At 36.8% G+C, this 22,204-nt stretch overlaps 1 protein-coding gene across 3 annotated transcripts in view; it reads left to right on the forward strand.

Moving 5' to 3' along the window:
• The window catches only part of KIAA1958 (KIAA1958 ortholog), a 120,592-nt gene that overhangs the window by 44,222 nt on the left and 54,166 nt on the right, over window positions 1–22,204 (forward strand). For all 3 annotated transcript variants that reach the window (XM_032478207.1, XM_032478206.1, XM_032478205.1), the window contains exon 2: window positions 9,759–10,947. In XM_032478207.1, coding sequence (XP_032334098.1) covers window positions 9,783–10,947 — 1,165 coding nt within the window. In that variant the 5' untranslated portion in view covers window positions 9,759–9,782. The remainder of the gene's footprint in view (window positions 1–9,758; window positions 10,948–22,204) is intronic.

Here is a 22,204-nt window from a genome sequence, read left to right on the forward strand (position 1 = left end):
CACGTGTATTTTCACATTGTTGTCTCAAATCTGGTATCAGCCTGCCTAGTTCACTTACTGAGGTGGGGCTGTATTTTCAGCATCTGGGACAGGTTCTTCGTTATTAGACACTGCTAATCCTTAAGGCCTGGAAAATTCCATCAGGAGAATGAGGCTGTGTCAACGTAAAGGCAGCTAAAAATGTTAACATCACTCATCCTGAGATAGAATTTCAGTTTTCCTATTTACTATACTTCTTTGAGTGGGCTGTAAAGCATGGATCATGTCAAATCATGCTCATTGACGGGAAAATCACTTTAAAATGTGATTGAATAGTACTGCTAGTCAACACATAGGGAACAATTTGAGTGAATGGAATGCCATTGTAGTTAATTTTAATCCTTTGTGAATAGCAAATGACAAAAACCAATACTGTGTGTAAACTGTAGAAATTAAAAGCATGAATAATTGGGAGTTACCAAGAATTTTTGATATTTAATGAGTATTTTAGATACATTATTTTTTTAAAGCATTTTTCATATAATACCAGTATCAAACTATTGAATAAGATTAAGGTGTTTATTTTCCATGACACTAGAAATTTTATTTAAAATTATTTTTTACAGTGCTTTGCTTTCTTAGTAAAGGCGTAACTAGCTTGCAGGACGTAAATACATATTTCAAGTTAGGCCTTAAACTAGATGAGTCTCTCAGAGAGATGGTAAACAACATTTGTTAGGAGGGAGTGGATGAGCTATGGTGGAATGGGTAGGGTAAGAAATACTCTACGTCGCTGCATCTGTTATCCTGACCCTCTGTGTGGGGTGCTAGGATGTTGCAGGGGTGTTTGCTAAGGGTGAGTGTATAATGGGGGAATTTCAGAACCTTTCCTAGGCCCTTTGCTTGTGTTTGTGCTTCTACCTGGTAGTCTCTTCTTTCCTTCTGCCCCCTCCCTCCTTCATCTATGAATTCCTACTAATCCTTCAGCTCTTAGTTTGAATACCACTTTCTCAGGAAAGCTTTCTCTGATCCCCTAGAATAGAACAAATCACTCCGGTTTCATTCTCTGTTTGCACTCACTATGTACCTTTGCAAAATTCTTATCATTTTATCAATTTAAAAGTATTTCTTATGTGATTAGTTGCTTGTCCCCTCCCACCCTGCCACGGTGAGCTTCATGTAGTCACAGAGTATGGGTGTCTTGCTCATGACAGTATTCCTAGTGCCTAGTGGCTCAGTGTCATTCAATATTGGTTGGATGAAGAGAAGTCCAGGAGATTTCACTTAGAAACTCTAGGACTGCAGTTTTGAGGTGGCTGCAGAATAGGTCCTATATGTAGTCTAAAGGTCTATTTGCATGACTCCCAGGGATGTCATGGTACCTGAGCCTTGTTCTATAATGCTGCTGTAACTTTAGGAGTGTACTTTGATAGGTCTGTGTTAATCTGAGGCATCTGTGAAAGTTAAGTGAGGACGTCATGCTTGACTGAGTATGCCATACTGAATTGTATGTTCTTTGGGTCTCATTCTTCCATGAGTGTGCCATGCTGTATTGCATGCTCTCTGTAGTTATACTGTAGACAGCTGAAATCGGGGGAAGCGTTAAGTTCAGGTGAACAATTATCAGTTGATTGTTCTAAGTGTTTTATAGTATGAAAAATTTAATCCTCAAAACAACAGTATGAGGTTGGTGTTATTCTTATCGTCATTTTACAAATCAGGAAACTAAGGTACAAAGAAGTAAAGTAACTTGCCCAAGGTTCATAGTTAGCAAATGGCAGAGCTAGGATTTAAACTCAGGCATCTGGCAATGGAGTCCCTGCTCTTAACCCCTGCACTATCCCAGCTCACGTGAGGTGGCCCCTCGCACATATGCACAATAGTCTATGGGCAGAACATTTTTTTTTTCTTTTGTATATAAGATTGGTCTTAAAGCAGGGTAGTTGAGTTTCTAGAAAGTTTGATGTGACCTTCACCTAATCAGACTTATCCATAACTTCTACCATTGAGGCCCTTTTGGGAGACTAAGAAGCTTTAATCTACATCAGTTAGTGGAGAATATTGCTGATATGCTGCACCTGAGTGACCTGGGCTTCCTCCTCCCATAATCCTTATTTTGATTTACTCTTATCTCTTGGTAATCTGCACATTAACACTTGTCAAAACAGTGCCTATGCAGTCTCAGTTTATGGTCATACGTTTAACTCCCTCTCTTCTTGAATTCTTATATAAATGATCAAAGAAATAGAAACATAGGAGGATAAATGCCACTACTGAGACACAGGAAAGTTAGCCATCAGTTGGCAAGGTAAACTTCCCCTTCCCCTCTCCCCACCACCCTGACCAGACTTGAGTAAATCCCTAAATGAACTAAATGACCATCTTGGTCTAGGTTAGATGTCCATGCCTTATATTCCAGCACCTTGTTCTGTCTCTCTTATGGCACTTACTATGCTTGATTGAATTGTTTGTTTTATCGTTTCTCTTTCCTCCTAGACTAAGCTCTGTGATGACACAGACTGTCTTTGTCACCCTTCTGTCTCTAGGATTCAGCCCAATGCTTCACAGTGCTTAATACGTATTTGTTGAAAGAATGAATGACAGGTGACATTATACATTTGACACAGGGGAGTAAGTGAACCAGTGAATCTCTCTGAAGGCACATATTTTGTACTCTCACCCAGGAAACCTGACTGAAATGACTTCGAAAGTCAACTGAAATGATTTCCACTTTTCAAATTATCTTAAGTGGTTTTGCAAAGTCAGATAGGGCATATATCCTCATAGAAAGGCACACTTGTCTACAGGTTGGGAGGTTTTTATATATAAGTTGTACAGACCATTCATTATGCCATCAAAATCAGTGATTCCTGAGTCCTTTGCTTTTTAAAGGAAATTGAACAGATCATCACTCTTAACCTAGATGCCCCTTTGTCAGATATTCTCCTATGATTTCTTCTCAGAGTTTTCTAGTTTTAGGTTTTAGATTTAAGTCCATGACCCATTTTGAGTTAATTTTTATGTGTAGTGGAACTAAAGGTTGATTTTTTTTTTTAAATGGATATCCAGTTGATCCAATCTGTTGGTAAGATTTTTCTTTCCTATTGAAATACCTTTACACTTTTGTTGAAAATCAATTGACCAAATATTTGTGGGTCTGTTTTCGGACATTAATTCTGTCACATTGATGTATGCATCTGTTATTTTGTCAGTACCCCATGATCTTGAAATTGTGTGTTAAGTCTTGAAATCAGATAAGTGAGTCCCCCAACTTTATTCTTATTGTAAAACTTTGCTTTAGTTATTCTAGGTCCTCTTTATTTCCTTATAAATTTTAGAATCAACTTGTCAATTTCTACTAAAAAAGCCGGCTAGAATTTTGATTTGCATTGAATTGCATTGAATATATAGATCAATTTGGGAATAATACCAACCTAACAATATTGAATCTTCCCAGTCTACAAATATGGTATATGTCTCTATTTATTTAGGTCATGTTTAATTTCTCTCAGCAGTGTTTTATAGTTTTCAGTATAGAAGTCTTGGATTTATTCCTAGGTATTTAATATATTTGGCACTACTGTAAGTATAATCTTTAAGTTTTTAATCCCTAATATTTTGTTGCTAGTGTGTAGAAAATGATTTTTAAAATATGAATCTTGTATCCTATTACTTTGCTAAATTTATTTATGAGTTCTCATAGTTGTTTTGTGAATTCTCTGGAGTTTTCTACATAAACAATGATGTCATCTACAAATAGAAAGAGTTTTGCTTCTTCTCTTCTAATTTTTCTACCTTTTTTTCCTTTTATTGTATTATTTCACTGGCTGTGACACCTAGCACAATGTTGAATAAAAGTAATGCAAGGGGGCATTTTTGCCTTATTTGATCTTGGGGGGAAACAAGTTCAGTCTTTTACATTAAGTATGATGTTAATTGTGGATTTTTTATTAATGTCCTTTACCAGTTTGAAGAAGCTCCTACTATTATTATTTTGCTAAGAGTTCTGTTTTTGTCATTAATGGTTATTAAATTTTATCAAACACTTTTCTGCATCTGTTGAAGTGATCATATATTTTTACCCCCTATGGACTCAATATACTGAATTATATTGATTGAGCTTTTTGAATGTACAGCCAACCTTGCATTCCTGGGATAAGTCTTACTTGGTCATGATGTATTACCGACTTTATGTATTGTTGGATTCCTTTTGCTAATGTTTTCTGAAAGATTTCTGCATCAAATAAGGAACATTGATCTGTAATTTTCTTTGTACTGTCTTTCAGATTTTGGTATTAGGGTTATGCTTACATCCTCAAATAAGTTGGGTAGTGTTCCCGCTTCCTCCTAGTTTTTGAAAATATTTGCATAATTTCAGTATTATTTCTTCCTTGAATGTATGATAGAATTTACCAGTGAGACCTTTCTTTTGAGGAAGTGTTCTTCAGTTTAATTCATTTATAGATATTTGGCTACTCAGATATTTTATTTCTTCTTGTATCATTTTGTCATCCATCAGCATTTGAGATTTAGTGATATTAAAATGACAGCAACGAGAGGGAGGGTATAGCTTAGTAGTAGAGTGCTGTGCTTAGCAGCACTAGCATGCACGAGGTCCTGGGTTCAATCCCCAGTACCACTGTAAAAGTAAATAAATAAATAAATCTAATTACCCCCCGCTTCCTCCCACCACCAAAAAACCCAACAGCAACAACAAGTCCTTTGAAAAGTTCAGAACGTCAAAAAGAGAGAAACTGTAAGAACTGTGGGGCAGATTGTTGGAACTGAAGTCAGGTGAAAGCCAACTAGATATTCAGGGTATTCAGCTGGTAGCTCGCTTTGTCAGATTTTCGAAAAGTAACAATTTTTTATATCCCCCCCTTTTTTTTCTAAAAAGAAGATTTTTCTCAAACTTCTGAAAGAAAAATATTTTAATGGACCTTCTTTATACCCAGTGCTGGGTTAAGTTATTTTTATCATAATATTATTTCAGTGTGTTTTATACATAAAATTTGTGCGGATTGTAGTTCTAAAATAGCTGTAGACCAAAGCAGACGTACAGATTCAACTAAAGTAAAACTGTTAAACTAATGTAAGTTCAAATTAACAACATTAATGTGATAGGGAGCCAGACTTGAGACAGTGTCTTTCTATTAGTATACTGCTGGTGGCTCTGTAGGATGTTAAGAGCACAGGCTCTGAAATAAGACTGAAGTCCCAATTCTGGGTCCATCATTACTTTGTCCAAGTAAAATGAGGATAATAATTTACCTAACTTTTTAGGATTGTTGATATAATTAGGATTATTGGTATATCGAGTTCTGCAATAGTGCCTGGCAAACAATAATTGTTCAGTGAATATTAGCTGTAATAAGTTTTATATTCTTGTTCTGAAACCTAATGATCAATGTTACATTTAATGGTAGAAAGTCTGATTCTGTGTTTAATGTGTTTCTGATTTTGACTTTTAACAGTATAAATATTAACATATAAAATGTCTGCTTGACTAAGTTAACATAGTTATAGTATATTATTATAGCTTTATGTGTAATATATAATAATTATATTGTTATATTATAAAACAACTTTATAGCTTTGTTTACCAATTTAGGAAAATCAGATCTCATACTTAACCTAAACTCTGCTGGGCATGACTCACAATTTTTAATGAAGCGTCCCACAGTAACTTTGTAAAGCTGGTTGTCTAATCCAGTCATTGCCCATATCAGATGTGGGAAGATACTATCTGAAGTTATTTTCCTGTTCTTGGAAATGCATAAGAAGCATTATTTTTTAGCATAGAGCTAATCATCAGACTGCTGAAGGAAATCAGTAAATTCTAGAAATTACATTGACTCTTGAACAACGAGGGGGTTAATCTGTGTATGATTTATCATAGGCCCTGTGTATCCATGGTTCCTCCGCATCCATAGATTCAACCAACCACTGACTGTGTAGTACTGTAGTATTTACTGTTGAAAAATACCAGCATATAAGTGGACCTGTGCAGTTCAAACCCGCATCATTCAAGGGTTAGCTGTACTTACTCCACCAGTTTGAAAATACCTTGATTGTCTTGTCGTTGATTCTGTTTTGCGTTAAAATTAGAATGTATTGCAGTATATTGATAGCTCTTCCTTATCAGCTTGGACTCAGTCCATTTAAGTACTTTAAATATCAGCTAATTACACTCTCATAACTACTAGTTAACATTGGTTGTCTGGTTGAAACAGATTAATAGTAACACTGGAAAAAATGTTTTCATTTTTATGTATTCAGGAAAAGTTTAAGAGCCTCTTCCTGAGATTGCTAGTGAATTTCAGAGTATAATAAAAGTGATTACTAACTGTTGATTCTTAAAGGATGGTGATTATTATAGAATTAAGTGGATAAGCTTTTAATAAAATTTAAAATTTTATCCATTTTGTCCTTTATTTATTTTAATTAAAAATTTTTTGTGGCTCTGGGGTCTTCAGCAAAGGTAGTATTTTACTACTGTATAGTAGCTTTTTTGCCTGGACAATAAGTACTTTTGAGTTCTGCAGGCTTACACAGTTTTGTGGGGTTTTTTTTAATTCTGCCATGTTTTTACAATTTGAACTGCTACAGTGTCTTCATTCAAATATTGTGCCATAGCGTATATGATCTCCTTTCTATGAGTGTATATCATTTGTTTCAACTCCTTTTAATTTTCTCATTAGGCTATGACAAAGAGGTATATTGCTACACCATCACATATGCCATTTTCATGATATCAGATCACAATGCCTTTCATTTGAATATTATCAATGCAAAAGAGTAGTTTTATATTCATATCTGTTAAAAAGAAAACAGCATGAACAGGTTTCCTGACAAATTGGAAGTTGAGTGATAACACTTTAGATGATTATGGGCACTAATGTGAGTATAGATACAAAAGCAAAGGGGCACTAAAGTTACAAGGCAATACTTAGGTATAAGATTTAGATGATTCATAATATGTTTATATTAATTGCATTTTTATGATGATAAAAATGAGAACAGTTATAAGCATTATGACAGAATTATAGACCTCCCAAAAATTTATTTGTAGAATCTAATCAGAGAAATAATTGTACTGGAGTATAGTGCAGAAAAAATGAAGGATTCTACTCCAAGAGTTCAAAAACCAGAGATGAATGTATTATTTTTTGTGTACCAGTTAGTAGTTGAGTTCAGCTATATGAAATCAAATACTCTAACAACAGTGGCTTAAGCAAGATCAGGGGTTTATCTTTCCCTTATGTAACAAGGAATCCTGGGCAGTTCAGGGCTGATACACTGGCTCCACGATGTCACCAGGCTCCTCTGGCTATCCTTATGTCCTGATTTCATGCTCCCAAGATGGCCTCTGAAGGTCCAGCCATCATGTTCTTGTTCCAGGCAGGAAGAAAAGAAGGACAAAAGGAAAAAGGCAAAAACTGACAAGTCTGAGTTTCAAAGGGCTTTTGCAGAAGCCCTGTGCAGTGATTTCCATTTACATATTATTTGCCAGAACTGTGTCATATGAGATTTCCCATTTCAAAGGAAGCTAAGAGAGATGTTTTGGGTGAGTGTGTTGCTGCCCCAACAGATTGGGACTCTGTAATGAATAAGAAAGAATGGACCGTCGGTAGGCAAAAAGCAGCCTATGCCACACCAATTAAACAGATATGTTAAGAAAGCTTAGAAACCAAAACATTAAAAAAAAAAAAGTTCTCTTTTATCTGCATTTCTACTTTAAAATCATATGAAAGGAATATAAATGAAATAAGTCCCTGAATTTCTAGAGTATGAAGTCAGGAAACATAAAGATCATATAGCTCTGTCATTTTAGGCTTAAAGATGATTAGTGACTTGTCTGAGGCCACACACATCAGTTCCAGGACAAAAGTTTGAAGTTCCTGACTCCCACACCAGTCACTGTTCTTTTGATTTATTGTGCTGCTTCATAAAATCTGGTTACTCATGTATTACTCTCCTACATACACAAGACAGCTGTGTTTTGGTTACACTATTGAGGAGAAAATCCTCTAATCCCTTGAACGATTACAATAAAAGTCATAGGAGGAATTTTCATGTTTTTTATCTGAGGGCCTTAGTGTTGATAGTGCTGCTAATACATATATATATATATTCATTCATTCACTCTTCATTCATTTATTCAGCACCAGTGGTAGATTATAAGATCTCAAGAGTAAAACCATGTCTTATTAATTTCTGTATCCCCAAGTAGGTCCTCATTGATGGATGAAAAATTATAGTCTCTATCCTCAGGTAATCCTCAGTGAGGTCTGAGAGATAGATAAGAATGTCAGTGTTAACAGTACAGCAAGGCAAAGTTCCTTGAGATGATGGAGGTACAGGAAGGGAATCAAAAATCTCTGAGGCTGAAAGAGTATCTGGGAAGTCTTCAACATTAGGTGATCTGAGGTCAGTCTTGAAGGGGTTTTCCAGGTGAAAAAAAGGGGAAGGCTCCCTATCAAGCCAAAGAGTGAGTTTATTTAGAGACCTAGTAGGGGTAAGGAACTGTTTACAGAGGAGGAGACCCCAAGAAATATGGGAAGAGGCCACACCAGTAGAAAATGAGGCTTGGGAGGTTGACTATGGTCATGGCCACATCGCAGAGGCCTCATAACATGTTAAAGGATTTGAGTTTACCTAACTCTGCTGACGCGGTGCCATGGAGACAAGCAAGGCACCTTTTGTCACTCACAGCTGCAGATGAGCAGGGAAGACTAAATCACATGTCAGGATCCTTATTCATCCCTCCCCAGTTCTTTCCAGGATCTCCCTTTTGGCAGAGCCTTACTGGACCTTTTTAATCATACATGGACTGCATATCCTTTTTCACTTTTTCTGCCCATCATGTTGTCCTCACATTGTCCCAATCAAGAACCCATAACAAGTGATTGTTTTTGACCTCTGCCCAATAAAGAATGATTCGTTCCTATTTGGTAGTTGGTTATCCTTTGATGTATAGGAACCTTAGATGGTAAAATACACCAAATACATGTTTAACCTCTAAAATGTGAGATAAAAGGCAATATTTTGGGAATTTTAGACAGCAAGGAGGTAGGAAGCCTGTTCGTACGATTTGGTTAAAGTACTGGCTCCTAGTCTACCCATCCTTGCTTCTGATCTTCAGCCTGCCTGTGTGGGGAGCCGCTAAGTGGCTCTCCTCCTGATCTGTTCTTCCTTTTAAAGACTTTTCTTCCCTACTTCCCAAATTTAGCCCCTCATTCTCTCCTTAGACTCCCAGGAGTGTCATTTGTTTTCTGATGCCCAACAATGGATTGACTTCCTTTCTTTAATGTCCATCCTAGAATGGATTTAAACCTTTGTTGGCTCAGCCTCTAGTAATGAAGTTTATGATGGCAGAGGGTGAAGTTGGAAGTTCATCCTCTTGGTTAAAACAAATAATATGCACATTTGATTGTTACGGGGCTGACTGAACCTCTCTCTTTGTGACTTTGGAAGTAAAATGTACTATAAAGAAATCTCACCTCTTTTTTTTTTTCTTATGTAGACACTATTATAACAATAAAGGAAGTAAACAAAAATTTTCTCAAATCCCATAGTCATAAAATATAAACTGTCTTTACTTTTTTTCCTGTATTCTCTTCTAATCCCTGCCCATATGCAGTGATATTAACTAGATACAGTTTTTAAGTACATTTCTTTTTTATGCCACATGATCATAGTTCAAGGAAGTAGAAGTGATTGAGATATGGAAGTATCTTGGGTAATAATGGCTTCTTATTTTGATTATTTCCCTTTAGGAAAGACACTGCTGATCCTGTAACATGGAGGATTGCCTTCATACCTCATCTGAGAATCTATCCAAATTGGTCAGCTGGGCCCACAGCCATGGGACCATTTGCAGCCTCATTCCAAACCTGAAACATTTGCTTTCAGAAGGTTCCCATGGGAACCTGACAGCAATGTGGGGCTGCAGTGCCGGCCATGCTTATCACTGGCCACTGACAGCTACTTGCAGAGCTGGCTCCCAAGAAAGGGTCTGTTTCCAGGATAACAGAAGTTTTAACTCTGATAGTCCCAGTATAATTGGAGTGCCCTCTGAGACACAAACTAGCCCTGTTGAAAGGTACCCTGGGAGACCAGTGAAAACGAAGCTAGACTGTAATCGGACCAGAGACTCTTGTGACTTCTCTTATTGCAGTGAACCATCTGAGCTGGATGAAGCTGTTGAAGAATATGAAGATGAAAATACCCTGTTTGACATGGTTTGTGAATCTTCTGTTACAGATGAGGATAGTGACTTTGAGCCCCAAACCCAGAGGCCCCAAAGCATTGCTCGAAAAAGGCCTGGAATAGTCCCATCTTCTCTCCATTCAAGCTCCCAGTCTCAGATGATTGACGAATGCAGCAATGATGTCATCATTAAGAAAATCAAACAAGAGATTCCCGAAGATTATTATATTGTGGCAAATGCAGAGCTGACCGGAGGGGTAGATGGACCAGCCCTGTCGTTGACACAGATGGCAAAACCCAAGCCTCAGACTCATGCAGGTCCCTCCTGTATAGGCTCTGCTAAGCTGATTCCCCATGTAACATCTGTCATCAGCACAGAGCTGGACCCGCATGGTGTGTCCCCCTGTGTGATGTCCAGACCAGTCGTCCAGAAGACTGCCAGGGTATCTCTGGCTTCACCCAACAGAGGACCCACTGGTGCCCATGGCACCAGCCAGCAGGTGGCCATGCAGTTGCCTGTGAGCACATCCCATCCTAACAAACAGATCAGCATCCCTTTGTCTGCCCTGCAGCTACCTGGACAGGATGAGCAAGTTGCTTCTGAAGAGTTCCTGTCCCATCTGCCCAGCCAGGTCTCCTCCTGTGAGGTAGCCCTTTCTCCCTCAGTTAACACAGAGCCAGAAGTGAGCTCCAGTCAGCAGCAGCCCCCAGTCGCTCCAACCATAACCACTGAGGCCACAGCACAGTGCATACCAGGTATGGCACATGAGGTGACAGAGTCCCTCATTCACATACATCAGAGGATTCTGCGCCGTCAGCACTCATAGAACTGTTGGCTCAATTTGCTAGAATTCTGGCCTTTATTATTCTCAGAAAGATGGAAATAATGAAATATATTACATCTAGGTGATACTGTAAAGGAAATTTACCTGAATTAAGGCCATCTGTCCAGTTGATGTACCTCAGGGCTAAGACAGCTGTAGGATTGTGCTGTTGATATTGAATGGCTAGGTTTAAGGTTTGTATCTGATCTTTAAGCTGAATTTTCATATAGTAAAATTATTTCTGAAAAAAAAATTAACACTCTCCTATCAGTATCAGGGTATTTGGTTGCCGTTTTGAAGCTGAAATGATGCTGGGTTAGGTATATAATGACAATAGATGTCATGCTTTTTCAGTATTATTTATTTGAACCAATTTAGCACTTCATTTTAGCTGGTGTGGCAGTTTAAAACAAGTTTTTTTGTAAAAAGCAACAAATATATCTGAAAGAAGTATTTTATCTTTTCTCTCAAAATGTAAAAGAATCAGGTAACTTGCATTTCTGGAATACACGGACCTAACTGTAATGGATTTAGAGGAGATGGAAATAATTACATGAGGCCCCATTTGTAATTCTAACATTCTAATGTTCTGTAATTCTAACATTCAGTATTTATTTAATCTGGGCTATTATTATATAAAGAGATTTGAGTGTCATACTTTTGGGTTCATGATTCACATCTAATAGGCCAGAAGTAGAAACTTGGAAGGCCTAACCAGACATGCAGAGTATTATACAGAAAGCAGAAATTTGTGGCACATTTTGGTTTCATTTTAATCCCTCTCATAAACTTGTATTTTGGGAAAAGCTTCCTAGAAGCCTGAGGAACCTGTGCTTTTACCCTGGAATTTCTTGAAATTAAGTTGCTTTTGCAAACATGCTTTCCCAATTTTAGTGTCAGCCTTAAGATTCCCAAAGGAAATCTTCAATTTATGATTTTCCTGACAGTCATGGTATTATTAATAAACTATACAATGAAGATACTCATATCCTGATTCAAAATTATGCTTTTCAGTTTGTTTTTCTTTCTTCTTGAAATGCCAGCTTTATTGAGCTATAATTCATGTACCATAAAATTAGTTCATATAAAGTATGCAATTCACTGTTTTTTGGTATATTCACAGAGTTATGTAATCATCATGACTGTCTTATTTCAAAACATTTTCATCACCCCAGAAAGAAACCCCATACCTGTTAGCAATCACTCTTTACCTCCTCCCAGCCCCTGTCAACCACTAATCTACTTTCTGTCTCTATGGATTTGCATATTCTGCATATTTCATGTAAATTGAATCATAGTAATATGGCCTTTTGTGATGGCTTTCTTGAACTTAGCATAATTTTTTAAGGTTAATCTATGTTGTAGCATCTATCAGCATTTTTTTTCCTTTTTATTGCCAAATATTATTTCACTGTATGCATATACCATAGTTTGTTTTTCCTTTCATGAGTTGATGGACGTTTAGGTTGTTAACATTTTTGGGCTATGGTAAATAATGCTGCTAATAACAATTGTGTACAAGTTTTTGTATGGATGTATATTTTCATTTCACTTGGGCAACTACCTAGAAGTGGAAGTGCTGGGTCATATGGTAACTCTATGTTTAACTTTCTGAGGAGCTGCCAAACTGTTTTCCAAAGTAGTTTTACCATTTTACAACTTCACCAGCAATTTAAGAAGATTCCTATTTCCCCACATGCTGACTGACACTTGTTATTTTCTGTAAAAAAAAAAAAAAAAAAATTACCCTGTTGGGTGTGTGAAGTTGTATCTTGTCATAGTTTTGATTTTCATCACCCTAATGACTATTTTTTTTTAAATGTGCTTATTGGCCATTTGTATGTCTTCTTTTGAGTAAAGTCCATTCAGATCCTTTGCCCATTTTCTAATTATGTTGTCTTTTGATGGTGAGTTATGAGTCCTTTATATATTCTGGTTGTATGTCTTTTATTAAATATATGATTTGTAAATATTTTATCTTATTCCCTGGACTGTCTCTCTTTCCCTTCCTTCCTTTCTAGTTTTACTACAGTCACTTAACCACAACATGGTCTTTGGCTAATCTTCACATCATTAGACACGGTGTTATCTTTGTTAGGCTGGTGAAAGTCTTTGTACTGAGAAATCTGACTTTTGATACATATAGGATGTACGTAGTACCTTTTCACTTAAATAGTTGTAAATCTAGTTTATTTATTTGTATACTTCCCCCTTTTTTGGTAACGTAGAAGACTTAGCCTGACAGAGTTTGTTGTATTCTCACTTAATTTATATTTGAGGGTAGAATTCAGAAATGTAATTTGCAAAGTGGTCCAGTGTATAGCTTAGTAAGACTGCGCTTTGTATTGTATATCTTTCCTTGCCTATCCTTGGATTTTCTTGCATCTGCCTAGTGGATGTTTATCCACTAGTATATGTGTAGTAAATGAGGCATTGAGGCTCTTTATTAAACCAAATATGAAAATCTTACTCTAAAAAATTATTTTGGAAAAGAAATCTAGCCTGTGTGAAAAAGAAATCACTTTTATCTATTTATTGTTGTGTAGATTATATTCTCTAAGGATTTTGTCGTCTGTCAGTGAGATTGTGCTTCGTAAGATAGATGTAAAAAACAGCATGGCTGAGGATAACATATCACAAATACAGTCATGAACTGTGATTTGGCCTTACTCTCTCAAGGAGGATTGGTTTGGCTTGAAGTTGGAACTTCAAGAAAAACAGTACGAAGAACTAACTGGTTATGGGAATTTCCTAAGGAATGATCCTGATGGTTTGATTCATTGTTCTATGGAAGGACATTATATTGTAAGATATTATTAGCTTTAGAGAAACACTATTTGGACTGGAAGCATCAGTGGGACAAATAAAAATCTGATTGAGAGTTTTCTTTTGTAAGTGATACACAGTTAACTTATAATTTAACTTTGTTCCAGAAAGCCCAAACTAGGCTTTATTTATTTTTATTTATTTGTGCTTATTTATTTATAGTAGATTATCTTAATTTTAAAGATAGGTTTTTTTTTAAATTGAGAATCCAGCATGTTCAAATGTACAGGAATGCATATGTACAGATGAACCTTAAGCAGTTAATAGTTTAAAGCATATTTGCAAAATTGAGTACTTTTACTTGTTTGTTTTCTGAGGGGGAGATAATTAGGTTTCTTCACTGATTTCCGCTTGGGGGAGGTACTAGGGATTGAACCTGGGACCTGTTGTGTGCTGAGCATGTCCTCTACCACTTAAGCTATACATTTCCCCCTAAAATTGGGTGCTTTTAAAATGGATGTTGTGTAACCTTAAGTCTTTATCAAATCATTGTAGAAATACTACATGTCTTTGAATAACATTTTTAAAATAAATAATTTGACAAATGACTGCTGAGTCAACCAGAAACAAAGAGAAATTGTTCCATTTTGTTTAGTTTTACTGGTGCGATTTAAATTCTGTCTCCCTAGTAGGAAATCATTCTTATTTCTGTTCAGAACTAAACTCAAAAGTTATAAAATGTTAACAAGGTATGGATAAAATGATTAATTTTCACATCAACCCTATCATACTGCTCAACGTAAATCTTAGCAAACAGTAATGAGTTAAGAGGGTATATATTAATAGAAGAATTATTGACTATCTCCCAGTGGTTTCAATTCCATTAATTTTAGAGGTTTTTACGTAAATCTGGGGCATTTGTTATAAATTTAAATTTTTATTGCATCGTGATTTGGATTTTTATGTGTATATTTCTTAAATATATACACATACACACAAGCTTCCTTTATGATTTTGTGCAAGGACCTGTTTTATTAATCAGCTCTCTTCCTAGAAGTTTTATTGTAGCAAGCAATCAACTTTTGCTTACCAGATTTTGTAATATATATTTTTCTCTTGAAAATATACATCTTTTTCTAATAGACTCATGTGCTGTTTATATATTTGAAATATTAACTCAATAGTTTGTCATGTATATTGGAAATACATATCCACCTATATTGGGAATACATTTCCCACTTTGACATTGAAATAATTTTGGTATAATTAATTTTGTTGATGGGATTTTTTGAGGAATGCGTTTTCTTAGTTTTTATGAAGGCTGTTCATTCAACCTCTGCCTGTCTATCTGTGTAGTTAGTTGTCATCTTTTCTGCTTTTGGTATTTTGCTTAGGAATTCCTTTCTCTGTCTTGAATCAGGTGAATATTTATCTATATTCTCCTCTGATTCCTTTTTGGTTATCTTCTCTTCTCCCCTTCTGGCTTCTTTCTTTTTTTACCTTTAACTCTACAATCAGACTATATTTGAGGGGGGAACCTCACTTTATTATTTTTGCAGATAGTCAAGTATTCCAGAATCATTTTTTGACTGATTCTCATTCTCCATTGACTTTGATATATGTACCACATTTTTGTGTGTAACTGGGTCTATTTCTGGATTTTCAGTTCTGTTTCTGTATCTTTTTCAGTATCTTTTTTCTTCTAAGTTTTTACTAATTGATTATATTTTATACAAAATAAAATGCATTCAGAGAAAAAGAGGGATGCAGTCTAAAGCATTTAATAGGATACCTTTTTTGAAACCTACACATGTAAAATTGAGTTTGATGAGCTTATAAAAATTAAGTTATATATTCTAGTTATTTGATCTGTGTTGGCACACGTAAACAGTGGTGTTTCTTGTCAGAAATCTGAGTTAAATTTTAAAAGAGAATTAATTTCTTTATAGTCCAAAGACAAATCTTCATTTAAGCTTTTATCCAGGATTCAAATGATGTCTATAGTTTCTTTCTTGCCATTTCTCACCTTAGCTTTCTCTGTGTTAACTTCACCTGCAGATAACTTGATCCTTGCATGGTCCCCAAGGTGGTTGCCAAGTGTTGCTGAGATTCAGGTCTAGCAGTAGGTAGAGCCTGTGTCCGAGCCTTCCCACTAAGCCCCGAATCAGTCTTTGAAGCATCAAGCTCTCACCATACAAACAGCATTGAGACCAGTCCTACACAGACCGCGCAGCTGAGTGTGGGGGCCAGGTGGGAGTATCCTTCCAAGGACATTCTGGCTTCTAATCTTGAAAGGGGTAGCACACCCGAGATACCTACTGCTGTTTGTGTTGAGTGGGTTTGTTGTTGTTGTTGGGTTTTTGAGCATTTAGTTTTCTTTATGTGGGCAGGTAAGAGTTGTTTATATGTCATTCAAAGACAGGATATGCAAGAACAATGTTCTAGTGTAAGAGATAGAAATATGTATGAACAAGCATATGCTTGTGTGTTTATATATGCATATGTATATATACAAATATATGCCTGTATTATTTTATGTATTTCCCTTTTCCACAAGAAATATATGCCTCTTCTTACAAGATGGATCAAGACTAAATTTGTTTTTTTAGCCACACCCTTTCCTGTACCTTCCTGCAGGAAGACCTGAGATGTAAATTCTGAAAGATAAGACAGGCAAAGTAAAAATTTAGTCTCATTTTGTACCATCGTTTCCCTCCTTATCATAAATGGGTGCTCATCTGAAGGTTGATATGGCAGGCAGCATTGGGCATTGAGACGGTAGAGCCTGGCCACTGGGGAGTCTGGAATCAGACGTGCCGAAGTTGATTCCCAGTCCTGCCTCCTGCTGGCCTTGTGACCTTAGCTAAGTAACTTCATTTCTCTGAGACTCAGTTTCCTTATTTGTAAAGTGATACTGATGTCTGTCTCACAGGATTGTTTGAGGACCAAATGCAAATTATTAGGGGAAGCACTCAAGAGAGTACATGACATATGATAAACATTCAATAAATAGTTTCTACCGTTATTAATATTTTCATTATCATCATCATTGCTGCCATTATTAGATTGTGCTCGGTACTCTTTGAGTAGTCAAGTAAATTCTGATTTTATGCAGCTACATGTATTCATCTACTAAAATGTCATCCATAGACCAGTATCACTTAGGAGCTTATTAGAATTGTAGAATCTCAGACCTCACCCCAGATGCACAGAATCAGCATTTTCATTTTAGCAAGCTCTCCAGGTGATTTGCTTGCACACTGAAGCTTGAGAAGCAGTGATGTAGGAAATGAAGGATCCACATTAGAGGACACATTGTTATTCCCTCTGGCCGCCCAGTGACTTTGAACACTCTTCCTGTGTGAGAGAATTCCATCCTTTGTGCATCTGTACTTCCCCATTGGAGAGGCCTCAAACTTGCATGAAAAATAAGATACTTTTCTTTTTGTCACTAGGTTTATATTTTGAGTTAAAATAAACGATATCCCCTTGATGAGTGACCATTGATAGATACAGTATGCCCTATAGTGTGTGCTCTCTTGCTCTGCAAACTGTATAAACAACCCATACGATGGTGAGGGGTAGAGACAGCTTCTCCTCACACTAATCCTTCTCTCCCTTCCCTAAGGGAGTTTCTGCTGAAATATGTCCATGTGGGGAGTGAAAGTCTTTGCATGTGATGTCAAAATGTATGCAGGGAGCAAAGGGCCACAGTTCATTATCTTAGAAGATCACACTGATAGCAGTGGGGAAGTGGAACTGTTTTACAGGAAAAATAATTGCAATAATCCAGATGGGAGATGGCAGTAAGTGCTCAAATGAGGCAGCAATAAAGGCATTAGAGAGAAGAAGACAGAGGAAGATGTTTTGGGAATTAGCAAGTACAGACCTTGGTAACTTCTGAGTGTTTGGCCTCTTAGGATCTCTATTGCCGTGCTTGTATTCTCTGTCCAAAGGCACAGCCCTGAGTTAGGCAACACCAGAAGGTCTTCAGGACCCAAATATCTACAATAAAGTCATAATTCTCTGTGTGTAGGGTAAAATAGCAGTTAAGAGTTCTGAAGCATGCCATGACCATTTATTCAACAGATAATCCAGTGGGAGCCTTCAAATTGCCAAGTTCGGGTTGGGTACTGCAGACACAGTAATGAACAAGGCACAAACATGGCTCTTGTTCTCATACTGCCTACGCTCTAGTGGGAGAGAGACACCTCAACTCTTGACCTCTCAAAACATCCTCAGTTTTTTAAAAAAACTGTTTAAAATATTTCCTGAACTAAGATGCTATTAAACTGTGAGAGACTTTGTAAGACTAAATTGGCTGCCTTTAGATAACATATTTATGGAGACTAGGATGATATATGGCTAAAAGCGGTAAAATGAACTATGATAAATGAAAGGCAGGTCTTTCTTCGCTGGAAATTAAAAGTGAAAAGGCTGCAGGCATCCTGTTCCACATCATAATTTATTTGAGACAATTTCTACATACCTAAAAATAACATGAGCCTAGTTAAATTAAAATTGTAATATTGCTTATTTTTGCAGACAACTAGTGATCTATCTTTAAGAATTAAAAATAATTGTTTATTAGTATTCTGAAAGGCAAAAATAGAAAATCAAGCTAATTGCGTTTTGTACAAATGCAAAATTTTCTGGGAAGTTACCAGTTTTATGAGCTTTTTCCCAGTGCTTGCTCTTCCCTTTTAAATACCATTTGTCTCAATATTTCACAAGCAAATCTTCCCAGCTGACTTTTTATTTCTTTAAAATAAAGGCATTTTCCTATTATTCCAATGAAGTAAACTTTTTTTATTGTATTTAAAGTTTATTTACATATAATTGAGACTTCCAGATATGCAAAATGTATCTAAATACAGCAGAATAACAAGTTGCTGTAATCCTCAGCAAGAAGAAAATGATAATTTTCTTTCATTGAATTTGGATTTGGCAAAGACTTATGGGAAGCCAGGAGCCAGTTCAGAATTGAAGAGTCATTGACCTTGATTTTCTAGCCTATATATTCATTCCTTTTGGTCTGAGGAGGTGAAATAATGTACAACCTCTGGGCAGACAAGTCAGTGTCAGAGTACTGCAATCCTCACTTCAGATGTCATCCCTGTTTCTGTCTTCCTCAGAGAAGCAGCACACTCCCACTCCTCACACATCCAGCTGCCTGACCATCTTGGGTCACAGCAGGGATGGGTCAAGTACAGGTGATGCACTGTAGTTTAGGCTCGGCAGTAACTTCTATTTCAATCTAGATCTCATTATGTAACTAATGGCTTGTGTTCTCAAGGGTGTATTAGACCCAGAAGAAGAATTTATATAACATAGAAAAATGATGAATTATGCTTCTGTGGCTGCAAGGTGATTTTAAGCTGTATTTTAGATGAGAACAGTGATCAGAACTGTAAATCTGACTTAATGATTGATGCATCTTAGTTGGTTTATTGACTTCAGTTGTGATACACATATCAGGCTGATTCTTCAATACCGCCTTGAAACTATAGGATTGCTTTCTCAGATAAAAACAGTAATTTTACTGCCTTTTTCATTGCTTTTTATTTTTATCAAGGTTATACATGTATGTGGCAATCAATTTTGCTGAACAATAACAGTTTCACCTCAGCTCTCATCACCTCATAATCCCACTCTTCAAAGGAAACTTCTTTTGAGCCTTTCTATTTTCATTCCTTCCAGAATTCTGAACAAACTGTTTATACTGTTTCTTGGTTTTTCTCTTGATTTATGAACTTCAGAAAATATCTGCAGGTTCCTTGTTATGAATGATGAGGATTTAACTTATTTTCATGACCCTCCCAATATTTGATTGTTATGCTGTTAAAATATACAAGTAACCAACAGAAAAATTAAAGATAATGAAAGAGGAAATAAATATGCTTTCTCAACCTCAGGGTGAAGACAGTAGTGTCCTTACCCTGCCTTCTACTGTTTTCCCCTCCCTTCTTACCATCTTCTTCACTTCACAGGGTTGTCGGTATTTTCCTTTTCCTCTCTGGCCATAACTAAGTCTTTCCTGCTCTTTCTGTAGATTGACTGTGAACGTTCAAAACCAGTAACACCATATATAATTTTTGAACAGTGAAAATATTGTGCATAGCTATTAGTGTTCTAAGATTGAATTTCTTTCCATCCTGATGAATTTCATGACCTCTGGGACAAGGAAAGGAGAGGGTTCCCAAGGGTTGTGTAGATAAATGACTTAATCCATGTAAAAGGTTTGGAACAATTCCTGGTACAGAGAGTAAGTCCTCAATAAGTATGTCTCAGCATTATTATTATTATTATTGTGTTTCATTGCATCTGAAATATCATTGATTGTAACATGTACCATTATTTTATGTCCCACAGAGAAAGAAAAAACATGCTACCAGTTAAAACTATAATCCCCATGAATTGTGAGATAAATTTCAGAGATGTTAAAATGTGAAGAAGTGCATCTCACTATCAGTGAAATATGGTGTTATTCTAGTTTGGGGGTTTTGAATGTGTGTGTATTTTCCTAAAATTTTGAGTAGCATTTCTTGACAAGAGAGCAGTGTGTTCTTATCATATCTGTGTGGTCCCTCCAAGAGTACAGTTTTAGGCCTTCAGTCTTCCTGTTGCAATTTGGACTAGTTGCTTTAACCTAAGCCTCAGGAAACCCTCCCACTCTAAGGTTTCCCCTGGGATGTATCCACGGTTCCCTAGATTTCTTGTTTTCCCTTTACTTTCTTCTTATTTTCCTGGAGTTCATCAAATAAATTCCCAAGAATGGATAGGTGGGAAGTAATTTTGAGTCTTTAAATTGCTGAAAATTCCTTTCCTCTAACATGATTTTTAGAAGTTTTCCTTTAGTACTCGTTCCTTCTGCAAGGATTATAGTTACAGTAATCTTATCAGATTTCTTTCAGAATTTTAATTTGAAGCATTTAAAAAATTTCTGTCTTTGAATTATCTTTTCCTTCAGTTTTTCTGTTCCTTTTTCTTCATCCTTCTCTTTTATGCTGCTGCTTTTCTTCTGATGCCTAATATAATTGTTGTCCACATTTGAGAACATAGGACAAGAATCTGGTGTTGGCTTCTTTTGCAGTTCTGCAAATAGGTTTGCTTCCCCTAGGTCTTTTCCTGAGTGAGAAGTAGGTATTGATAAGCAAGATTCCTTTTACAGAGAGGATGTGGAGAATTGGTGACTGATGAGCAGTCTCCCAGAGACAAGTCTCAGACACCAGCACCCACATTAGAGGCTTCCGTTCTCCCAACATGTTGGGTTCAATTTCCTTAGCAAAATTTGGTCTAAGTAGAGGGCCCTTTTAGGATCTCAGGTATATGGACAGGAATGTATCCCGCTGTGTTTTTGGGCCCCCAAGGTGTGAGGAGGCTAGAGCCAAATATAGGGCCCTTTCCGAATTTTCAGGGGTATAGACAGGATTGTCTCCTGAGAGGTCCCTGTGTCAGCCCATTTGTGACTGGCTAGGACAGGCTGGAGCTCAGTTACAGGGCCTTTTAGAATCTCCTGCCTGACTGAATTTGGTGGGCTTACTTCTGGGGCTCCCCACCACAGCCAAGGCACTTCCGGGTCCACAGCCTGAACCAAAGTCTGTGTGCCCACTTCCTGATGCGTGGGTGGGCGTGATTCCTGGGTCCCTTGGTGTATAGCGCTAGTGACAGAACCAAAGCCTGGTGGGGCTGTAGCTGAGTCCCTAGAGAACGGAGGTGTTTCTGAATCTGTATCCAGCACCATGGTCAGTGAGTCGGCCACCTAGGTGCAGGCCTGCCTTCTCAGAACAGCTGTCCTCAGTCTTCAGCTGCATCAGGGTTTCACAGTCTCTGATCTGGTCCTGCAAAGGCACTTTTGTACGTGAATGGGTGCCGGATCATTGTTGGGGGGGATGCAAGTGAGGGGTGTCTTACTTGGCCACCTTGCTGATACCACTCCCCTGAGAAATTTTTTTAAATAACTCAAGTGTTACTTGATTTTTCACCCCTAACTCCATTCAGCAAGAAAAATAAAGAATCTTTGTAATCCTAGAATGTGCTATTTCTGTTAATTTGACTCCAGGGTTTGGGTTAATGACTGTAAGTATATGTTCCTTAAAAATAATACCTGAAATTATATTTTATATAATATTTTTAGTCTCTAGAGTGTATTAAGATTTATGTTACAGGTCACTAGCTTTTTAACACCTTCATACTGTTAAAATTAACTGCTGCTAAATTATTTTATGTAATGGACAGTAACCATCTCATTGCTAAGAAAAAAACTTTATTTTCCTGTTTTGCCTATACTTATAAACATGTAATAGAAAGCCAATCCATACAGAAAAATACTTTAATTTTTATTTTATAATGAACTTTTCAAAAATATATTTTGTTATTATCCACTGACCCAATTAGAGAAGTTACCATCCTTCTCTCCATTA

Source organism: Camelus ferus, chromosome 4 (assembly GCF_009834535.1).
Source record: "Camelus ferus isolate YT-003-E chromosome 4, BCGSAC_Cfer_1.0, whole genome shotgun sequence".
Classification (NCBI taxonomy): Eukaryota; Metazoa; Chordata; class Mammalia; order Artiodactyla; family Camelidae; genus Camelus; species Camelus ferus.